We start from the raw sequence: 21098 nt of genomic DNA on the forward strand, positions 1-21098 counted from the left end.
GTGGCACTTTAAAATGCAAGTGTATTATAACGAATCCACGACAATTAGGTTCAGTTTGGCACCACTCCTTAATTTGGGTTATGTCAACATGATGGTTCCAGAATAAGCCATGGGATTCAAAAAAGTTAATCAACATTTTATCTGTGATCAAGTGTGAATGTCTTAAGTTATTATTTGCTGCTAATATTGGAAAAGTGCAAGGAAAAAAGCAAACAGTCATTTCTTTTGATCCACTGATTTGTGAGACAAAAGTGCACTCTGCAGATAAGTCACCAACTCAGTTTTCACATGTGCATCTTTAACTGGATGATCAGAAAGTGGCAGTGCTACCATTTCTTTTGCTGGTTGGCATCCTGGGTTCATTCTGCACCACTGACTCTACAACAGCTGTGACATGATAGCCCACCCTGGGAGATGCTTCTGGAGATTTTTCCTTTCTAGTTTGAAAAGCTGTGAGAATAGTAAATGACAATTACTGTATCAAAGTCTCAGGATTCAAGATCAACACAGAAACAATATTTCCAAATACTAACAATGAACAACTGGAAACCAAAGCTGAAAACACAGTGCTACATACATAGAATGGTTCCAAAAGATGAAGTGTTTGGTTATAAATAATTTTGAAATCTGGGATCTGTATCATAAAACCAGTAAAACATTGGTGAAAGGAAACAAGACCTAAATAAATGGAGAGATATGTCACATTCATGGGTGGGAAAATTCAACTTAGTAAAGTATCAGTTTCCAACAGAATTTTTTTGTTTGGTCAATATGGACAATATGGACAAGTTTATTTCAAAATGTATAAAGGAAATACAAAAGTACTAGAATAGCTAAAACAATCTTGAAACAGCAGAATAAAGTTGAAAGATATTAAGACAATATAAAACTAGAATATAAGACAGTGTGGTACAGGTGGAGGGATGGGTATGTAGTTCAATGAACCAGATGGAGAATAACAAATAGACACACAAGTATAGAAAACTTTTTTTTTTTTTTTTACAAAACTGCAAAAGCAAAATAATGGAAAAGGGGTAGTGTCTTTAACAAATACCAAAATTAAATAAAAATGGGTCAGAGATTTTAATATGAAACATAAAACTTTGAAACTTTTACAAGATAAGCTAGGAAAAAATCTTCGGGTAATAGGGCTTGGCAAAAGTGTCTTGGACATTACAGCAAAAGTATCATCCACGAAAGAATGGAAAACTGGCCTTCATCAAAATTAAAATTTTTCATATATTAAGGACCCTGTTAAGGACAAAAAGAAGTTACAGGTTTGGAGAAATTATTTGCAAATCACATATCTGATGATCTCATATCTACAGTATATAAAGAATTTTCAAAACTCAACAGTAGAGATAGGAACAATTCAATTAAAAAGTGGGCAAAAGAAACAAGAGACATTTCATCAAAGAGGACATATGTTTGTCAAATAAGGCCTGGTAAGAGGTTCAACATCACTAGCCACTAATGAAATTCAAATTAGGGACACAGTGAGAATTATCACATGCTGATTAGAATAGCAAAAATGAAAAATGAATGACACGGGAGGATTAAAGATGGTGGTGTGAGAGGTGAGAAAGAGGATTCCTCCTAAAACCACATATAATACTAAAATATAATACAACTAATCCTGAAAGAGCAACAGGAAAGAGGACTGTGCCAAACTGCATTCACCTGGAGAAAAAAATAAACCTCACAGAACAGGGTAACGTACCAAAATCATGGTCTGGCAGAACCCAAGCCCTTCCCCCACCCCAGCTCACAAGTGGGAGAAGAGAAATGGAGCAGGGAGGGAGTGGAGGCCTGGGACTGCTGAATACCTAACTCCAGAGATCTGCTCTGGGAGTACAAACCTACATTTCATAGTGCTTGCATGGTGCTCCTGTGATTAGGGGGTTGAAAAGCAAAGAGAGGCAGAATTCCTGAAGAGACTGAGATTGCAGCCACTGTGGAAAGCAGAGATCCATATCGAGCTGCTCTGGGACAAAAGAAAGACAGACAGTCTGAGAGACTTCCTAATGGCAAGAGGGCTGCTACAGAGGCAAGGATTTCACAGAGCTTACTGCTCAGGAGAAAGGACAGTTAGACAAAATTGTCTGGGTGCACTCTTCCCAGCAGGTTGGGAGCTTTCACAATCTTCAGGTGCTCCAGTTCCTTGACTGGCTACACAGGTCCAAGGACCCCCTCCTTGTTACACAGCCTACTGCACCTTTCTCCTGGCCAGTCCCACCTGGCTTGCAAACCAGCAAACTCTACCCTGGTGTTATCAGCCAGAGGGAAGACCTGTCTATAGCAACTAAAAATGCAAAGTATAGAGGCTTATACCTCTGTGCTTGGCCCACTGCCTCAGACAGTGGAGAAAGACATAGCAGCCGGGAAGCAGGACACAGCTCTTTCCTCCCCCCAGGCATCAATACCACTCCCCAGTTCCCCTGACATTGATTCAGGGGGTGAGCAGCTCCAGAGACTAGAGCTGTGGGCACTAGAGGGCGCCATGTACAAATATGAAACACCAAATGAACCTGGTTCAAAGTAAAATTATTAATACAACCCCTGAGAAAGATTTAAATGACATCGACCTCATGAAAGGGATTTCAAAATAAAAATCATTAACATGCTCATGGAGGTACAGAAAAATATTCAAGAACTTAGGAATGAATTCTGGCCAGATAGCCAATCATTGAAGAGCACAATTGAGGGTATTAAAAGCAGATTAGATATGGTGCAGGAGATGATAAATGAAATAGAAACTAGACAAAAGGAATACAAAGAAGCTGAGGCACAGAGAGAAAAAAGGATCTCTAAGAATGAACGAATATTGAGAGAACTGTGTGACCAATCCAAATGGAACAATATTTGCATTATAGGGGTACAGGAAGAAGAAGAAGAGAGAAAAGGGAATAGAAAGTGTCTTTGAGGAGGTAATTGCTGAAAACTTCCCCAATCTGGGTATAGAGATAGTCTCTCAGGCCACAGAGGTGCACTGATCTCCCAACACAAGGACCCAAGGAAGACAACACCAAGACATATAGTAATAAAAATGGCAGAGATCAAGGATAAGGACAGACTATAAAAGCAGCCAGAGAGAGAAATAAGATCACATACAATGAAAAGCCCATCAGGCTATCATCAGACTTCTCAGTAGAAACCTTAGAAGCCAGAAGGGCCTGTATGATATATTTAATGCCATGAAACAGAAGGGCCTGGGACCATGATTACTTTATCTGGCAAGATTATCATTTAAATTTGAAGGAGGAATTAAACAATTTCCAGGTAATCAAGAGCTGAAAGAATTTACCTCCCACAAACCATCTCTACAGTGTATTTTGGAGGGACTGCTATAGATGGAAGTGTTCCTAAGGTTTAACAGCTGTCACCAGAGGTAATAAAACCACAGTAAAGAAAGAAGAACAGCTAATTACTAAGCAAATGCAAAAGTAAATTAACTATTCCCAAAGTCAATCAAGGGATAGACAAAGAGTACAGAATATGATACCTACTATATAAGGAATGGAGGAGGAAGAAAGGAGGAGAAAAAAACCTTTAGATTGTGTTTGTAATAGCATATTATTAAGTTAGACTCTTAGATAGTAAGGAAGTTAACCTTTGGTAACCCTGAATCTAAATCCTGCAATAGCAATAAGTACATACCTATCAATAATCACCCTAAATGTAAATGGACTGAATGCACCAATCAAAAAACATAGAGTCACTGAATGGATAAAAAAACAAGACCCATCTATATGCTGCCTACAAGAGACTCACTTGAAACCCAAAGATGTACATGGACTAAAAGTGAAGGGATGGAAAAACATATTTCATGCAACTAATAGGGAGAAAAAAGCAGGTGTTGCAGTACTAGTATCAGACAAAATAGACTTCAAAACAAAGAAAACACAAGAGACAAAGAAAGACATTACGTAATAATAAAGGGGTCAATCCAACAAGGAGATATAACCATTATAAATATCTATGCACCCAACACAGGAGCACCTACATATGTGAAACAAATATTAACAGAATTAAAAGGGGAAGTAGAATGCAATGCATTCATACTAGGAGACTTCAACACTTTACTCTCTCTGAAGGACAGGTCAACCAGACAGAAAATAAGTAAGGAGACAGAGGCACTGAACAACACATTAGAACAGATGGACCTAACAGACACCTACAGAGCTCTACACCCAAAAGCAGCAGAATATACATTCTTCCCAAGTGCAGATGGAACATTTTCAAGAATAGATCATATACTAGGCCACAAACAGAGCCTCAGTTAATTAAAAAAGACTGAAATTGTACCAACCAGTTTCTCAGACCACAAAGGTATGAAACTGGAAATAAATCACACAAAGAAAATGAAAAATTCCACCAACATATGGAGGCTTCACAGCATGCTCCTTAATAACCAATGGATCAATGACCAAATAAAAACACAGATCAAACAATATATGGAGAAAAATGACAACAATAATTTAACACCGCAAAATCTGTGGGACACAGCCAAGGCCGTGGTAAGAGGAAAGTATATTGCAATACAGGACTACCTCAGGAAAGAAGAACAATCTCATATGAGTAGTCTAAACTCACAATTAACGAAACTATGAAAAGAAGAACAAATGAGGCCCAAAGTCAGTAGAAGGAGGGACATAATAAAGATCAGAGCATAAATAAATAAAATCAAGAAGAAAAAAACAATAGAAAGAATTAATGAAAGCAAGAGCTGGTTATTTGTGAAAATAAACAAAATAGATAAGACCCCTACCCGAATTATCAAGAGAAAAAGAGAGTCTACACACATAAACAGAATCAGAAATGACAAAGGAAAAATCACTATGGACACCACAGAAATACAAAGAACTATTAGAGAATACTATGGAAAATTATATGCTAACAAACTGGATAACCTAGAAGAAATGGACAACTTTCTAGAAAAATACAACTTTCCAAGGGTAACCCAGAAAGAAACAGAAAATCTGAACAGACCAATTACAAGCAGCAAAATTGAACTGGTAATCAAAAAACTACCTAAGAACAAAACCCCTGGACCAGATGGCTGCACCATTGAACTTTATCAGACATTTAGTGAAGACCTAATAACCATCCTCCTTAAAGTTTTTCAAAGAGTAGAAGAGGGAATACTTCCAAACTCATTCTATGAGGCCAGCATCACTCTAATACCAAACCAGGCAAAGAAACCACAAAGAAAATTACAGACCAATATTCCTGATGAACACAGATGCAAAAATACTCAACAAAATATAAGCAAACAGAATTCAAAAATACATCAAGGGGACCATACACCGTCATCAAGTGGGATTCATCTCAGGCATGCAAGGATGGTACAACATTCAAAAATCCATCAACATCATCCATCACAACAACAAAAAGAAGGACAAAAATCCCATGATTAGCTCCATAGACGCTGTAAAAGCATTTGACAAAATTCAACATCCATTGATGATAAAAACTCTCAACAAAGTGGGTATAGAGGGCAAGTACCTCAACATAATAAAGGCCATATATGACAAGCCCACAGCCAACATTATACTTAACAGCAAGAAACTGAAAGCTTTTCCATTAAGATTTGGAGGAAGACAAGGATGCCCACTCTCCCCAATGTTATTCAACATAGTACTGGAGGTCCTAGCCACGGCAATCAGACAATACAAAGAAATAAAAGGCATCCAGATTGGCAAGGAAGAAGTTAAACTGTCCCTGTTTGCAGATGACATGATATTGTACATAAAAAACCCTAAAGAATCCACTCCAAAACTACTAGATCTAATATCTGAATTCAGCAAAGTTGCAGGATACAAAATTAATACACAGAAATCTTAAGCATTCCTATACACTAACAATGAGTTAGCATACAAAGAAATCAGGAAAACAATTACATTCACAGTTACATCAGAAAGAATAAAATACCTAGGAATAAACCTAACCAAGGAAGTGAGAGACCTGTACTCTGAAAACTACAACACACTCAAGAGAGAAAGTAAAGAAGATATCAATAAATGGAAACATATCCCATGCTCATGGATAGGAAGAATAAATATTGTAAAAATGGCCATTCTACCTAAAGCAATCTACAGATTCAATGCAATTCCTATCAAAATACCAACAGCATTCTTCGATGAACTAGAAAAATCATTCTAAAATTCATATGGAACCACAAAAGACCCTGAATAGCCAAAGCAATCCTGAGAAGAAAGAATAAGGCTGAGGAGATTATGCTCCCCAACTTCAAGCTCTACTACAAAGCCACAGTAATCAGGACAATATGGTACTGGCACAAGAACAGACCATAGACCAATGGAACAGAGTAGAGAGCGCTGATAAAAATCTAACCATATATGGTCAATTAATATATGATAAAGGAGCCATGGACATACAATGGGGAAATTACAGCCTCTTCAACAGCAGGTGTTGGCAAAAGTGGACAGCTACATGCTAGAGAATGAAAATGGATTATTGTTTAACCCCATACACAAAAGTAAATTCAAAATGGATCAAAGACATGAATGTAAGTCATGAAACCATAAAACTCTTAGAAGGCACACAGGCAAACATCTCCTGAATATAAGCATGAGCATGAGCAACTTCTTCCAGAATACATCTCCTCGAGCAAGGGAAACAAAAGCAAAAATGAACTCATGGGACTACATTAAACTAAAAGGTTTCTTTATGGCAAAGGACACCATCAACAGAACAAAAAGGCATCCTACAGTATGGGAGAATATATCTATAAATGACGTATCTGACAAAGGGTTAACATCCAAAATATATAAAGAACTTACACATCTTAACACCCAAAAAGCAAATAACCCAATTAACAAATGGGCAGAGGAAATGAAGAGACAGCTTTCCAAAGAAGAAATTCAGATGGCCAACAGATGCATGAAAAGATGCTCCACATCACTAATTATCAGAGAAATGTAAATTAAAACAACAGTGAGATATCACCTCACACCAGTAAGGATGGCCACCATCAAAAAGACTAAGAACAACAAATGCTAGCGAGCATACAGAGAAAGGAGAACCCTCCTACACTGCTGGTGGGAATGTAAGATAGTTGAACCATTGTGGAAAGCAGTATGGAGTTTCCTCAAAAGACTAAAAATAGAAATACCATTTGACCTGGGAATCCCACTCCTTGGAATTTACCCAAAGAATACAACTCAGATTCAAAAGGACATATGCACTGCTATGTTTATCGCAGTACTCTTTACAATAGCCATGATATGGAAGCAACCTAATTGTCCATCAGTAGATGAATGGATAAAGAAGATGTGGTACCTACACACAATAGAATAGTATTGAGCCATAAGAAAGGAACAAATCTTAGCATTTGCAACAAGAGGATAGAGTTGGAGGATATTATGCTCAGTGAAATAAGCCAGGCAGAGAAAGACAAATGCCAAATGATTTCCCTCATTTGTGAGGTATAATAACAAAGCAAAACTGAAGGAACAAAATAGCAGCAGACTCAGAGACTCAAAGAAGGGACTAGCGGTTACCAAAGGGGAGGGGTGTGGGAGGGCGAGTGGGGAGGGAGGGAGAAGGGGATTGAGGGGTATTATGTTTAGTACACATGGTGTGGGGGATCATGGGGAAAACAGTGTAGCACAGAGAAGGCAAATAGTGACTCTGGCATATTACTACTCTGATAGACAGTGACTGCATTGGGGTATGGGTAGGGACTTGATAAAATGAGTAAATATAGTAACTACATTGATTTTTCATGTGAAACCTTCATAAGAGTGTGTATCAAAAATACCTTAATAAAGAAAAAGAAACTAATGACACTACCAAATGCCAGTGAGGATGCCAAGAAAACAGATTCCTCACAGTTTTCCTAGTGGAGTTGCAAAGTGACAGAGAAACAGTTTAGCTGTTTCTTAAAATAACTAAATATATACTTATGATGTAACTTAGCAATTACATTTGTAGCCATTTATCCCAGAAAAATTAAGACTTAAGATTACACAAAAATTCATACATGGTATATTATAGCATCTTTATTTTAAAAGCCAAGTGTTGGAAACAATGAAACTTCTTCTCAATAGGTGAGTGGTTAAGCAAACAGCAGTACATTTATGCCAGGAATAAACTCAACAATAAAGAACAATCTATTGATATAGCAACAACCTAGTGAGTCTCAAGTGTATCATGCCAAATGAAAAAGCCAATCTCAGAAGGTTGCACACTTTTTGATTCAAGTGATAAAATAGTCTCAAAATGACAAAACTAGAGTTTGGGAACAAATTAGTGGTTGTCAGGAATTAAATGGGTGGTGTGGAGAGGAGTTGAGTATGAACGTGAAAGGGGCAGCATGAAGACCTTCATGGCGATGGAAACTCTATCTTGACTGCAGTGTGATTACCTGAATCTTCACGTCATGAAACGACACAGAACTGTACCTACAGACTGTTTCAATGGCAGTTTCCTGGATTGGATGTCATCATATAATCATGTAATATATCACTACCACGGGGACCTAGATGAAGCATACAGAGATCCTTTTGTACTATCTTTGCAACTTCTTGTGAATCTATAATTACTTCAAAATAAAATATTAAACAAAATAAAGCAGGCAACCAGTCAGTTGCTCCTCTGTGCACCTGGTACAAAGTGATATATTTCACTTAGTTATTTTTTAATGCTTCTGAAATGTTTCTTGTCCTATAGAGACTTAAGGTACAATCATTTCTATCTTAGTGAGTTGAATTTAATACCATCAGGATGGAAATAGGGATATCTTGAAAGTGGTTTTCTTATAGACAGCACATAGTTGTGTCTTGCCTTTTTATTTAGTCTGACAATCCTGTCTCTTAATTAGTGTGCTTAGACCACTGATGTTTACGGTGATTATTGATTCAGTTGGATACCATATTTGTTATCATTTGCTGTTTGTCACCCAGTGTTTCTTTTTCATCTTCTCTGATTTTAATTAAGCATTTTATATACTTCTATTTTCTCTCCTCTCAATATTTCAAGTGTACTTCTTTTTTCTTTACATTTTAGTGGATGCCCTTGATTCTGCATTATGAATTTACAACTAATCCAAGTCCACTTTAAAAGGCCATTATGCTGCTTCATGGATAGTGCAAGTACATCATAACAAGGTAGTCCCAAGTCTCCCCTTCTCTTCCTTATAATGTTACTGTTATTTATTTCACTTATCCATAAGCTGTGGTCACTAACTACATTGTTGTTATTTTGAACAAATTGCTATTAGAACTGTTAAGACAAGAAAGAAAAGTTCTTATTTTACCTTCACTTATTCCTTCTATACCATTCTTCCTTGCTCTGTGTTGATCTGAATTTCTGACCTTCTCTCTGTAGAACTTCTTTTAGCATTTTTACAAGGCAGGCTTACTACTGGCAACAATCCAGTTTTATTTGTTTGAGAGTCTTTATTTCTCCTTCACTGTTGAACAACAGTTTTGCCAGACACAGAATTCTTTTCATTTGCTGTATACAGCTCTTTTTATTTCACCATTTTAAATATTGCACTCCACTGTAAACCATTGTTTGCATGGTTTCTGAAGAGAAGTCAGATGGATTGTTATCCTTGTTTTTCTTCAAGAAAGAATCTGTGAGCTTGAAGGGATGTCAACAGAAAGTTCCAAAAGTGAAATGAAAAGAGAAAGAATGAAAGTGACAAAACAAAATATCCCAGAATTGTGGGATGGTTACAAAGAGGTAACATATGAATAGTGGGGATACCAGAAGGAGAAGAGAGAAAGGAAAAGGACAAATATTTGAAGCAATAATGACTGAGAATTTTACAAACCTACTGACAGCCACCAAACCACAGATGCAGAGAGCTGAAGGAATGCCAGGCAGGATAAAAAGAAAATCTACACCTACTCAGGTTCTATTCATACTGCACAAAATCAAAGAGAGAGAGAAGATCTTGAAAGAAGCCAGAGGAAAAAATACCTGACCTGACCTTATAGAAAATGTGTGTCAGCCACATGCTGTCTCAGTAACTCACTGATATCCAGGGTCGTCACCAACCCTGCTGAGACTCTGCAACTGAATTTACCACCAAGGAAGGGAATAGTCATCTTCTCCCTTCCAGAGACTGCTGCTCTTAAGGGCTGATGCTAGTTGTGGGCGCACAGCTACACATAGTGGTACCTCACTGGTGGGCATGCAGCTAGAGGGACAGCCAGAGGTAGGGACTGCCAGCCATGACCATAGAGGTGTGGACACTGGAAAGACACTTTCTTGAGGCTTCCCAAGATCATCTTGGGAAGGGAGCTCTTGCATGAGTCCCTAGCTCCAGCCAGTGGGATCCCGGCATTAATGGGCATGTGGGACCATTTGTGCCAGTGAGGGTCCAGGATATTTAGGCAATGCCAGGATTGGAAAGAATTTGCACTGAACTCTTTGAGTGGCATTTGATCTTCACTGGACATGAGCTAAATGGGAGCATTCCCACTTTATTGGCAGTCCTGAAAGGCTGGGGCAGGTGAACTGCGGGGCCTGCTGGGGTCCTGTAGGATGCACAAGGGCCCTGTTTCAGGCAGATTGGGGGCCTAGAACACAGCTTTGAGGACTACTGCACAGACACTAAGTCCTGGGTCAGCTAACCAGGAAAGGGGACACTGGGCTCCAACTGCTGAGGGTATGTGGGTGCTGCAGGACAGGCTGGCTTGAGGCTTTGGACAGAAGGGAGTAGTTTCATGGGGTTGGGGGAAGGGAGGGGGCAAGCTGGGGAGAGAGTGGCCATGGGGGCAGGTGAGGGGAGTGCTGGGAAGTGGCTCTAGGAGCAGAGGTCTGAGGATGGATGGCCTGAACCTCAGCCCTCAGCCTGGCCTACGGCCTCCTCTGTCTACTTCCAGCTCACCCTCCCAGGCCCACTGAAAGCCCTCTAGCTGCAGGCTGGAGCCCCTTCCCTGTGCTCTGGGAATCTCCCTCCACTCCCACTGGGTTCAGTCTCCCCTCCTCAAAACCTAGGATGGAGGTTTCTCTACTTTGGGGGACACTCTTGCTCCCCTGCACTGTAGACACCTGGTAAAATATTTCCTATTATGTGCTGAACTGTGTCTCCAAATTCGCATGCTGAAGTCCTAACCCCACAACCTGAGAATATTACTGTTTGGAAGTTGGTTTTTTCAAGAGGTAATTACATTAAAAGAGATCAAATGGGTGGGCCCCAGTACAGTCTGACCAGTGTCCTTAAAAAAATGAAGCTCAGGACACAGACACACACAGCTGGACAACCATGTGAGGACAAGGAGAAGACAGTCTACCTGCCCAGGGGGGAGGCCTCAGGAGGAACAAGCCCCACCAGCATCATCTTGGACTTCCAGCCCCCACACTATGGGACAAGAAGTTGCAGGCATTTAAGCTGCCTGCTGCATGTCTTCTGAAGGCCTGTGTGCTCCCCACAGCAGAAGCAGCATCTGTGAGTGGACACCTGTTCTCCTGGCTTGTGGCCTTGGCTGCCTGCCCTGCCCTAGTCCCAGAAGGATGTCCCTGACAGGCCCTGTGTGCTTGCCCAGGAGGCATATGACAGCCTGCCAGGGACTGAGCAAGTGCTGAGGAGTGCAGTAGGCCCCAGGACAGGAGCAGGGTGAGTGTTTTATTCGGTTTGGTTTTGTTTTCCTGGGCTTGTTTTAGGGGTGGCAGCTGATGGACAGGAAAGCCAAGGAGAAGAGCCACTGAGAGCCAGTGGGCTGGCAGAGGGGTGGTATGGAAGGTGCCAGTGAGGGGCCAGGGGCCTGAGGCAGAGAGCAGGAGCAGAGTGACTTGGTGGTCACCTGAGCATGAGCACCGGCGGGAGCCAGAGCCAGGTATGTGGCAGCACGGGGTCTGTGCAGGGCCTGGGGGAGCCAGCAGCCTGCCGAGACTGGTGTGGGGACTAGGCCTGGGGAGGGGCGGTGTCAGGGCCAGGGGCAGGGTTGAGGCTCTGGACTTTGTCAATCCAGCTGGCAAAGTAGGCAACCCTGGTGAAGACACAGGGGTGGGTGGGGTTCTGGCAGTCCAAGCCCCAGCTGGCCAGCCCCACCAGAACCCAGGCACTAGGGACGGTTGCCTCACAGACCAGTGGTCCCCCAGAGTTACCCTACACGGAGAGGGGAGTTGGTGAGGACTGCGGAGCCAGGTCTGCGAATGCGTGTGGCATGTGGAGCTCCTGAGAATCTGTGGAAGTCCACAGACTTGCGTCCACTGTGAGTCCCACCAGTCATGTGGCATCCCCAGGGTCACACTTCAGGAAGCTCCTGACAGGCCTCAGCGTGATCAGGGATCTTCAGCTATCAACAAATGGACTCTGCCCTCTGCTCTTGTGCCCAGGAGGGCTGGTGACCCAGGATGACACACTTGCTGGAGGCCTAGTGGGGCAAGCAGCACGGGCTGGGTGGCCGGGAGAGAGCCCCCACAGACCCCGCTCTGGGTACAGCCTGAGGGGCAGCTGCGTGCCCCCACTGGCCCTCTTCCCACTTCATTTATTTAGGCCTTTTCTCTGTTTCTTAGTTAAACACCTTCAGAAAATGCCTATGCTCAGGCCTGGCAGTGATAGCCCATATGTGGGGGAGTGGGCAGGGGTCCCTAGCGCTGTTGCGGTTTACAGGAATCCTGAAATGCTGCCAGGGCAGGACCATCATCGGAGTCCCTCACTGGGTCAGCCGAAGAGCAGGGCCCTGACTGCACTTGCAGGAGCCTACCCACAGGCCCTGGGCATCTGGCATGCAGGGCAGTCCCCCCACCTGGAAACACACAGGCAAAGGCACAGGGCCCCTCCCTCGTGGTGCTTGTGTCAACAAGGCGATAAGCCCACTGTGACCAGCTTGGACCCATGGAAACAGCCATTGTCAGGATGGAGCAGGCAGCCTGGGGAGGGAAAGGCCCCTCCTCAGGTAGCGAAGGAAGGCTTTCCTGAGCTGAGACTCCCAACAGGAGACAACTTGGCTTTTGACAGAGGAACAGCTGGAGCTGCAGCCAGTGCAAATGAGCAGGGTGGGGGTGGGGGCTGGAGGAAGAGCAGAGGGGCTGTGCAGAGAGCCAGGGGGTTGGGACTTGCCACAGGGCCTGACGTGGGCTTGTGTTTGCCCCCATGGAGAATCATATGCGATGAGCCCCTCTGGTGGCTGTGGAGAAGGAACAGTGCCAGTACAAGCTAGAGGGGGCCCTTTGGGAGGGTGCTCAGGGACGAAGGTGGGCGATCACGATAGGGAGGGGCTGGGGTGGCAGAAAGAGATCTGGGATGATATTTGGAAGGGGCCTGTGGTGTGAGCTTTTCTTATCAGCCCGGGAGGAGCAGGCTACAGAGAGAAGGAAGCAGGGTGAGAAGGAGCCGCCGAGTCTCCGGCACGGAGAGGCAGGTGGGGAAGAGACCAGGAGCAGATTGAGAGGGGGACTCAGGGCCACCAGGGTTGCTGCATGACCATGGCTGTTGGGGGCACTGGCCACACAGCTTACAGTGAGACACACCCAGGTGGAGGTGGTGAAAGTTGGTACTGTGCTGTCTGGAGGAGTCTTTGGGGAAGGGAGGCAGAGGTCAAGCAGCAGAGCCTCTGGGCTCTCCAGGACAGGTGGCTGTGATGGCCAGAGGCTCAGAAGATGCAAAATGGAGGCCTAGGAACATGAGCAGGCCCTGTTCCCAGGAATGAAGAAGGAAGAGCTATAGCAGAGAGGGAAGGCTGGGAAAAGGGCAGCTTGAGGGAGAGAAAAGGGCCACATGTGGGTGTCCAAAAGTGACCCCTACAGATGCACATCCTCATTCCTGGAACCTGTGACAATGTCACCTTATGGGCCAGAAGGGACTTTGCAGATGTGGTTCAGCTGATGATCTCAAGAATGTATTCTATGGGTGGGTCTAGATTCTGTGGGTGGGTCTAGATTCTGTGGGTGGGCCCCTGTAACCACAAGGAAGGAGGCAGGCAGGGCCAGTCAGAGAAGGAGGTGTGGTGACAGGCAGAGGCTGGAAGAAGGGCCACGAGTCAAGCATGGGGCACCCCAGAAGCTGAAAAAGGCACAGACCCATTCTCCTTAGATCTGCAGGAGGAGCCAGTCCTGTCTGCACCTTGACCTAATATTTGGGGCCCCCAGAACTGTAAGAGAATGAACATGGGTTGTTTTAGCTGACCAGTTTGAAAGTAGCAAAATAGCAGCCCCAAGAAACTCACATACGGGTCCCCTGGAGTGCAGGGACACACCATCATTACCTCAACTCTTCCCCCTGGTGATCCTCACCTGGAGTGCCCTGGGCCTCCCCACAGTATGCTTGCCCCTGGCTGTTTGAGGCCAGGAAGATGCCTGGTCCCTATTCCCTCTAGGCCCCAGTGCTTCATGCATGAGCCTTGTATCTGCTGATGTTGCTCTGGATTCTAGGCCTGTCTGGAGAGGTAGAAAGGGTTCCAGCAGTTTCCTGGACTCTGGGAGAGCTCTAAGAAGACAGATGAAACTGCAACACTAACTAGAAATGGAGCCCACCCAGGATTCCCAGTGCCGGGCACGTCCTGCCCTCTTCTGTGCACTTCCTTGGGCTGCAATAACACATTATCACTCTTGAGTGGCTTAAAAAGCAACAGAAATTTATTCTTTCACTGTTCCAGAAGACAGATGTCTGAAACCAGGTGTCTCTGTGTCTTTCCCTCTCCTTATTAGGAGGCCAGTCATTGGGTTTAGGTTCCACTCTAAACCCAGAATGGTCTCTTCTCAAGATTCTCACCTAATCACATCTGCAAAGACCCTATTTCTAAATAAGGTCAAATCTGAGTTTTCAAGTGGACATGAGCTGGGGGGACACCATTCAATCCACTGCACAATCCTCTCAGCAGCCCCTGAGGGAGGCCTGAGGACTCCATACTAAGAATGAGAATGCAGGTCAGAAGGTGCCGAGACTGCCCGAGGCTAAGGGCAGGAACATGCGGCAGAGCAATGTCTCAGGTTCTACTGCCCATCAGTGCAAGAGCTTATGCATGGATACCTCCTTGAAGTCACCTGGGTGGCTGCTGGGTGCCTGCAGATACCAGCTGGGGTGTTTGGACCTGGCAGTGGTGCTGTGGAGGCCAGGATGTACTCAGTGTCAGAACCCATGTGGCTGAGTTAAGACCCAAGCATGCTGCTTACTTTAGGCTACTCCTACCCTCTCTGGGCCTGGTGCCCACCTATGAAATGTGGCATTACAGAAAGCAGAGAGAGAGAGATTCACAGCCAAATGTCCAGCAGTGGGCTCACATCCAGAATATGCAAAAAAAAAAAAAAAAAGGAACACTAAAAGGAGAATACAGATAACTCCATGGAAAAAGGGCAGGGAAAAAAAATGAACAGAAACTTTACAGAAGAAGAGAACCAATGACAACAACAGGAAAATACACTTAACACAGTCAGTCACTAGGAAAAAATTAATTAAAATAAACTAAAACCACAAAAAGGTATCACTACACCCCTACCAAAATGAGACAAGAGGGGAAGTGCCAAGAGTGGGCAAAGACATAAACTCTTCCGGTGCTGGACGGGGTGGGGCTGATGCTGGTGCTGTGCAGACACTGGGAAATATGAAAAGCTGCACATCCTCATATCTTTTAGCCCAACAAGTCTACTCATGGGATTCTGTGAAGTGGAATATGAAAAACAGGAGACACTTGTAAATGAAATGAAATGGAAAACATGGAAGCTACTAAAATACCCATCAAGAGTAGCACTGGCCCTAAAATTCAGTGCGCACAACAGAGTCCTACTGAGCAATGAGGACCAACAAACCACAACCACAGGTAACAGTGTGCACAAACTGCACAGACATGATGTGAAGACAGCCAACCGGAAATCAACCCACTTACAAAGAACTCAGAATCTAGTTGAAGGTGTTAACAGGGAAGATGGTGTATTCCTGGAGGGGTAGTGACAGGCAGGGGCAAGGTGCATTTGGGGAGTTGGTCACATGTTGTGCCAGTATGTGAGCATTTTCCAAACTACACTTAGGAAATCATGTACTCTTTTGTATGTATGTCACACTTCAATAACATGTTTAAAATATGCCTCAAAACTAGATGCTGTATGAGGCTTCTACCAGCAGATGCCCTCATGTAGGGCAGGTTTAGGGGCCAGTCTGGGGGACACTGCTGAGGGGTGGAGTCAGGGAAGGCACAAGAGGGCAAAACGGGGCCCTGGGGTCTCTACAAAGACAGAAGAGGTGACCCAGGCCCTCCAGCCTGGGAAAACTGAGGCCCTGAGGACAGACGAAGGAAGAACAGACATAGGCTCACTCACTTGGCACATGGCCTTCCCAGTCAGCAAGTCCCCAGCACACAGCATCTCCTCATACACAAAGTAGGGCCTGTCTTTGCCAAGTCGTTGTCCTGGTAAGGTGTCACAGAGCTTGTTCTCCATGAGGCCCACCCTGCCCTCCTGGAGGTGGAAGGGTGGGAGCAGGTCTGCTGTGAGGACAACAATGGAGGCCGGTGAAGAGAAGAGCCATGTCTGTTGCATGGCAGAGGAGCCCTCCCTGCACCGTCTGCCCTCCTGCTACCTGACCCCGGCACCGCAGAGTTCAGTAGGGATCCTTAACAAGCTTGCCTCTTGTTCCACCCCCTCCACATCCTCCTACTGATAGGCCCCAGGCCTCCTATTCCACAAAGAAGGAAAATCCACCGACAGGTACCATCCATCAGAGCTTAGCCACCGTCCTCCCGTCCATCCTCCATCTGTCTATGCTGGCCTTTTCCCACCCCTCCCTCCACCTGCCTCCCCATCCGCATGCCCCAGCCACCCTTCCACACACATGCCCACCTGAGTCTGCCTGTCCTTCCCTCCATCACTCCCCGCCTGCGGGCCCACCCACCACCCAACCCCACCTGCCCATCTGCTCTCCTGCCCACACTGCTTCCTTCCGGCTTCCACACTCATCCCTCCCTGTCCTGGAGCCAGGCATCTCTCAGACACTGATGACAGCAGAGGCACAGGGTGAGTTAGGTAAGGAAGCAGCAGATGAGTCCAGACCTAGATGGGGCACGAAGGACAGAAACGCGGAGGTGGGATGGAAGGGTTGTCTCTGCTCTCACGCAATGAGCTGACAGAAGGAATGAACTATGAAAAGGAATGGGGGGAGCCAGCAATGGGGGAGAGCTGGCGAGGCAAGAGAAGGTGAGGGAGAGGCCCCGAGGCAAGGAGGCCTGGAGGCTGGGATGGCAGGTGAGGGATGCAGGAGGACATTGAGCCGAGAGGGGTGGGGGCCAAGGAGGGTATTTGGTCTTTCTTCTGAATGCAGATGAGAAGGCATGGAGGGGAGGGGAGGGAGAGGCGTGATGCTTGGTTTAAAGCAAATGGCCAGACAGCTCTGCGGCTGTGAACACAGAGCATGTGATGGGTAGCTGGGGGTCCAGCTTGGAGGCAAAGGCAAGAAATGGAGGCTTGGTGGGCCAGGGGCACTGGTGGAGAGCCCAGCAAGGTGCACAGGGTAGGATAGTAAAACAGGATGGTGCCGCTGCCCCGTGTGTGCGTCTGTGTGGTATGGGGTTTGTGTGTGTGGTGTGAGCATTGCATGTGTGCGGGCGTGAGGGGCGTGCTGTGTGTGAAAGAGTGCAGGGGCCTTGGTGGCCTAGGATTGGGGACAGCCTCTGGCACTCAGTGGGTCAGGACCAGGGACGTTGACATGTTGCACCTAACAAAGACATGGACTGTCCTAAACACCTGCAGCCCCTCTGTTGAGAAACACTGTACCAATTGTGACCCTACAAACATTTACAAACATGAATGTTTGCCCCTAACTTTACGCCAGGAGCATTTCCCGAAACCACTGACACTCCTTTCTTTAGTAAACACTTGCTCCTGTCTTTGCCTATGCTTCTCCTCTTTCAGCCTAGCAGAGCAACAACTTCCTGGGTTACTCAGTTCACCCACCGACCCTGTGGGCAGAGCAGAGCTGGGTGGGGGCAGAGCGAGGCTCAGAGAGAGGGAACACGTCCACGTCGCATCTGCCCACCCTGACCACGTGGGCTCGGGAGGCGGGAGCCACGACATGTTCTCCTCCCACTTTTCCAAAGGAACTCGCTAGGCAATGGGAAATCAGGGGGTGGAGCCCCAAGCATGACCTCCATGTTGAGTCAGGTCATCTCAGATCTGAGGTTGATCACAACCTTGGAACCAAGAACCAGGATGACTCCTAGTAGCCACGTTCTTGATTCCAAAAGTCAAAGATTCCCAGACTTTCAGCCCTGGGCTTGGGGCACTCTGAAGCTGTGGAATCACCCCCTTTTCAGAACTAGAGCTGGAATGGGCCAGTCCTCTGGAAACAAGGCACGGGGGCTCGACCCGGTGGCCTCTGTCTGTCTGGGGGCCCCGTCGGCTTGAGTCGCGCTTCCCCCAACACCCCCTCACCACCCTCACTGAGCATTCCCCAACTGGTTGTCCAGCAGGACCAGGCACGGGGCAGCGGGGTGTCACGGGCTGGGAGGCAGGCGAGGGTGATGGAGGAGGTGAAGTCCACAGGCAGGAGCAGCTGCAGCAGGGCTGTCGTTCCCGGAGGGGCAGAACTCCTCAGAGTCTCGGTGAGTGATGACGTGGCTCACAGGCACTGTGCGGGTGTGCTGGCTGTGAGCCGGGTGCTTCCCAGCAGAACCTGGTCGTCCTCCAGGGCATGGGATTTGCTGGGGAGCAAGGGCCCACCGCAGCGGTCGTCTCTGAGCAAGTCCGGTCCCCTGTGCCTCATCATCTAACTGCCACCACCTCGGGTCCCCCCACCTGCAGGAGGCCAGGCAGCTTGGGTCCCTCCATGCCCCCAATGGTCAGAGGTCCCTCTTTTCTTGAGGCTGACCGATATTCTACTCATACCTTCAAGGCGCATCGCTTCCCCAGCACACCAGGAATCCAAGTGGAGACTTGGTGCTGGAAGGGCTCTGGTGAGACCAGCTCATCAAGAACTTTTATTCTATACTAGGGGGCTCTGGCTCCATCCCAGCTCTAACCTGACCCTCTCCAAGCCTCCCCACCACCCTCTGGCCCCACACTTCCCCTGCCTCAGGGCTACTTGCCCACTGGGTTGTAAGCACTCACAAAAGATTTGTTGAATGAGCATATGAGCCAGGAAATGGAGCGTCATCTTGCTCCCTGAACAGAAGTGGCAGCTGTCCCCTTTCCTGACTGTAGGCTTACCACCTGGAAAGCCCATCCCCACTCTCTCTGCCCAAACTCTTCCATGCCAGCCCCATGCTGATGGGGTGCCACACCTCTCCCTCCCTCTCTATGGTTGCCCTTCTCACCCACACTGGGCTTTCCCTCCTGATAGGATGGAGACATGGGCAGGCAGGCTCATGTCCCACCCCAGTACCACAGAGGGCACCGTGGAGTGTGGCAGAGTAGGTGCTGGCAGGACTCTGGGCTCTCAAAGCCAACAAGGGCTGAGCTCCAGCTCCTTGACCTGAGCTGCCAGGCCCTGCCCCCTGGTGACCCTCCCTATGCATCCAGAAGCTGGGCAGTGGGCCAGGCCCAGAGCACCATATTGCCATCCAAGGTCAGTGGGCCCCACCTCCAACCCATGCAACCTGGCAGTCTTGCAGAGGATGGGAACAATCATCCAGCTGCTTGCTGCACGTGCAGCCTCAGGTCCCTGCCTAGAGCCTGGTGCCCTCTGGAGACATTGAGGAGAAGCCACATTCTGAGGTGGCAAAGAGCAGGTCCCCAGCATGTGGTGGCCAGGACAGGCACTGCCCATCTCCAAGGGACATCATTGTTGGGGCACAGGTACAGGTGCTGAGGACTGAGGATGCAGCGGGTCTGGGCAGGTGAGCAGGAAGGACACTCCCCATGGCGGGGATGTGGGTCAAAGACAGGATGACATGTGTCTGGAGGCCACCGACTGCCCCAGAGCCAAGCCCAGAGGAGCTGGCACTGCACCAGTCATCCCTCTTCTCCTTCGCCTCTTGCACCTCCCGCCCCAGGGAGGAGGACTCACTTGCGGAAGCAGAGGGTGGTGGAAACCAGCCAGTGGGTGTCGATGAGGACAGCTCCACAGATGTGCCCACCCGGTACAAAAGGCTGGCCTGCCACCACCATTGGCCGGCCACCACATCCTGGCCACCAGAGACCCTCCCCATAAGCTTGGGCTTTCTGCACACTGTGGAGACATTCCCCACTCCACCTCTGACAGAGGGACCACTGGTACCCCAAATGACACTGGGACAGATCCCTGCATTTCACAGATGTGTAAACCAAGGCAAAGGGTCCAGTGGCCTGGCCATAGGGATGGGCTGCAGCTGAGGAATGGACTGCCAAGCATAGTCGAGCAGCCCACAGGGGTGAGGGCCCAGGGCTCTGGTGGGATGGAGCAAGGAGGACCAGGGGTGGCCACAGCAGCTCACGGCAGCATCCCCAGGGAGACAGGATGCTTGGGCCTGCAGAGGGCTGGGCGTAGGGCAGACATCCATTCCACTGCACATGGGGCCACCTGCTCTGCAGACCTAAGACTGAAGGCTCACAGGCTGGCAGTCTGACTGGCCTCAGATCATGCCTCTGAGGGGCTTCTGAGTCCCTCCACCTCACCCCAGGATTTCAGGGAGGGAGCTCACAGGCAGAGGGCCTGCTGCATGTTCTAGGGACAGTCCTCTCTGACTCAGGATTCTCCAGTTCTCAAAGAAGGGTGAGTGATGAAGAAAGCCTAGGTCAGGCTCACACCCGGGAGGCTCAGGAGAGGGGGAAGCCCAGACCTGTCTTCCATGAGACATCCAGGTTGGGGTTGGTGGATAGGGGGACAGATGACTCAGGGCCCCTTATTTAGCAGCCCAGGTTCCCCTTATTCAGCACCCAGGCTGCCCCAGTGGCCTGCCACCTGCCCAGCACCCCACCTGACCATGTCCCACCCTAAACTGCCCAGCTGCCCCCCAATCTGCCCAGCTCACCCACACCTGCCCAGCCCCCCCACAACCTGCCCAGCTCTGCTCCAAATGGCCCAGCCCTGCCCCCCATGCAGGGTGGGTCAAGTCGAGTAGGTGATGGAGCAGCCTGAATCATGGATGTGGACAGAAGCTGCAGCTCTAACCCAGGCAGGCAGGACCCCACCAATTAATGTACCTGCCACTCCAGCTGCCTCCAACCACCTCTGCCCTGGGGTTGGTGTCACAGGCTCTCCTGGAGTGGGGCTG

At 47.3% G+C, this 21098-nt stretch overlaps 1 protein-coding gene across 1 annotated transcript; it reads right to left on the reverse strand.

Annotated features, from left to right (window-relative positions):
* Positions 1–11881: 11881 nt before the first annotated feature.
* Positions 11882–20054, reverse strand: LOC108407895 (putative serine protease 47). Its single transcript, XM_037004069.2, is given in 7 exon segments — positions 11882–12085; positions 16234–16400; positions 18340–18473; positions 18475–18556; positions 18559–18608; positions 19913–19985; positions 19988–20054. Coding segments are annotated over 7 exon segments (777 nt in total).
* Positions 20055–21098: the final 1044 nt, after the last annotated feature.

This window comes from Manis javanica, chromosome 2 (assembly GCF_040802235.1).
Source record: "Manis javanica isolate MJ-LG chromosome 2, MJ_LKY, whole genome shotgun sequence".
Classification (NCBI taxonomy): domain Eukaryota; kingdom Metazoa; phylum Chordata; class Mammalia; order Pholidota; family Manidae; genus Manis; species Manis javanica.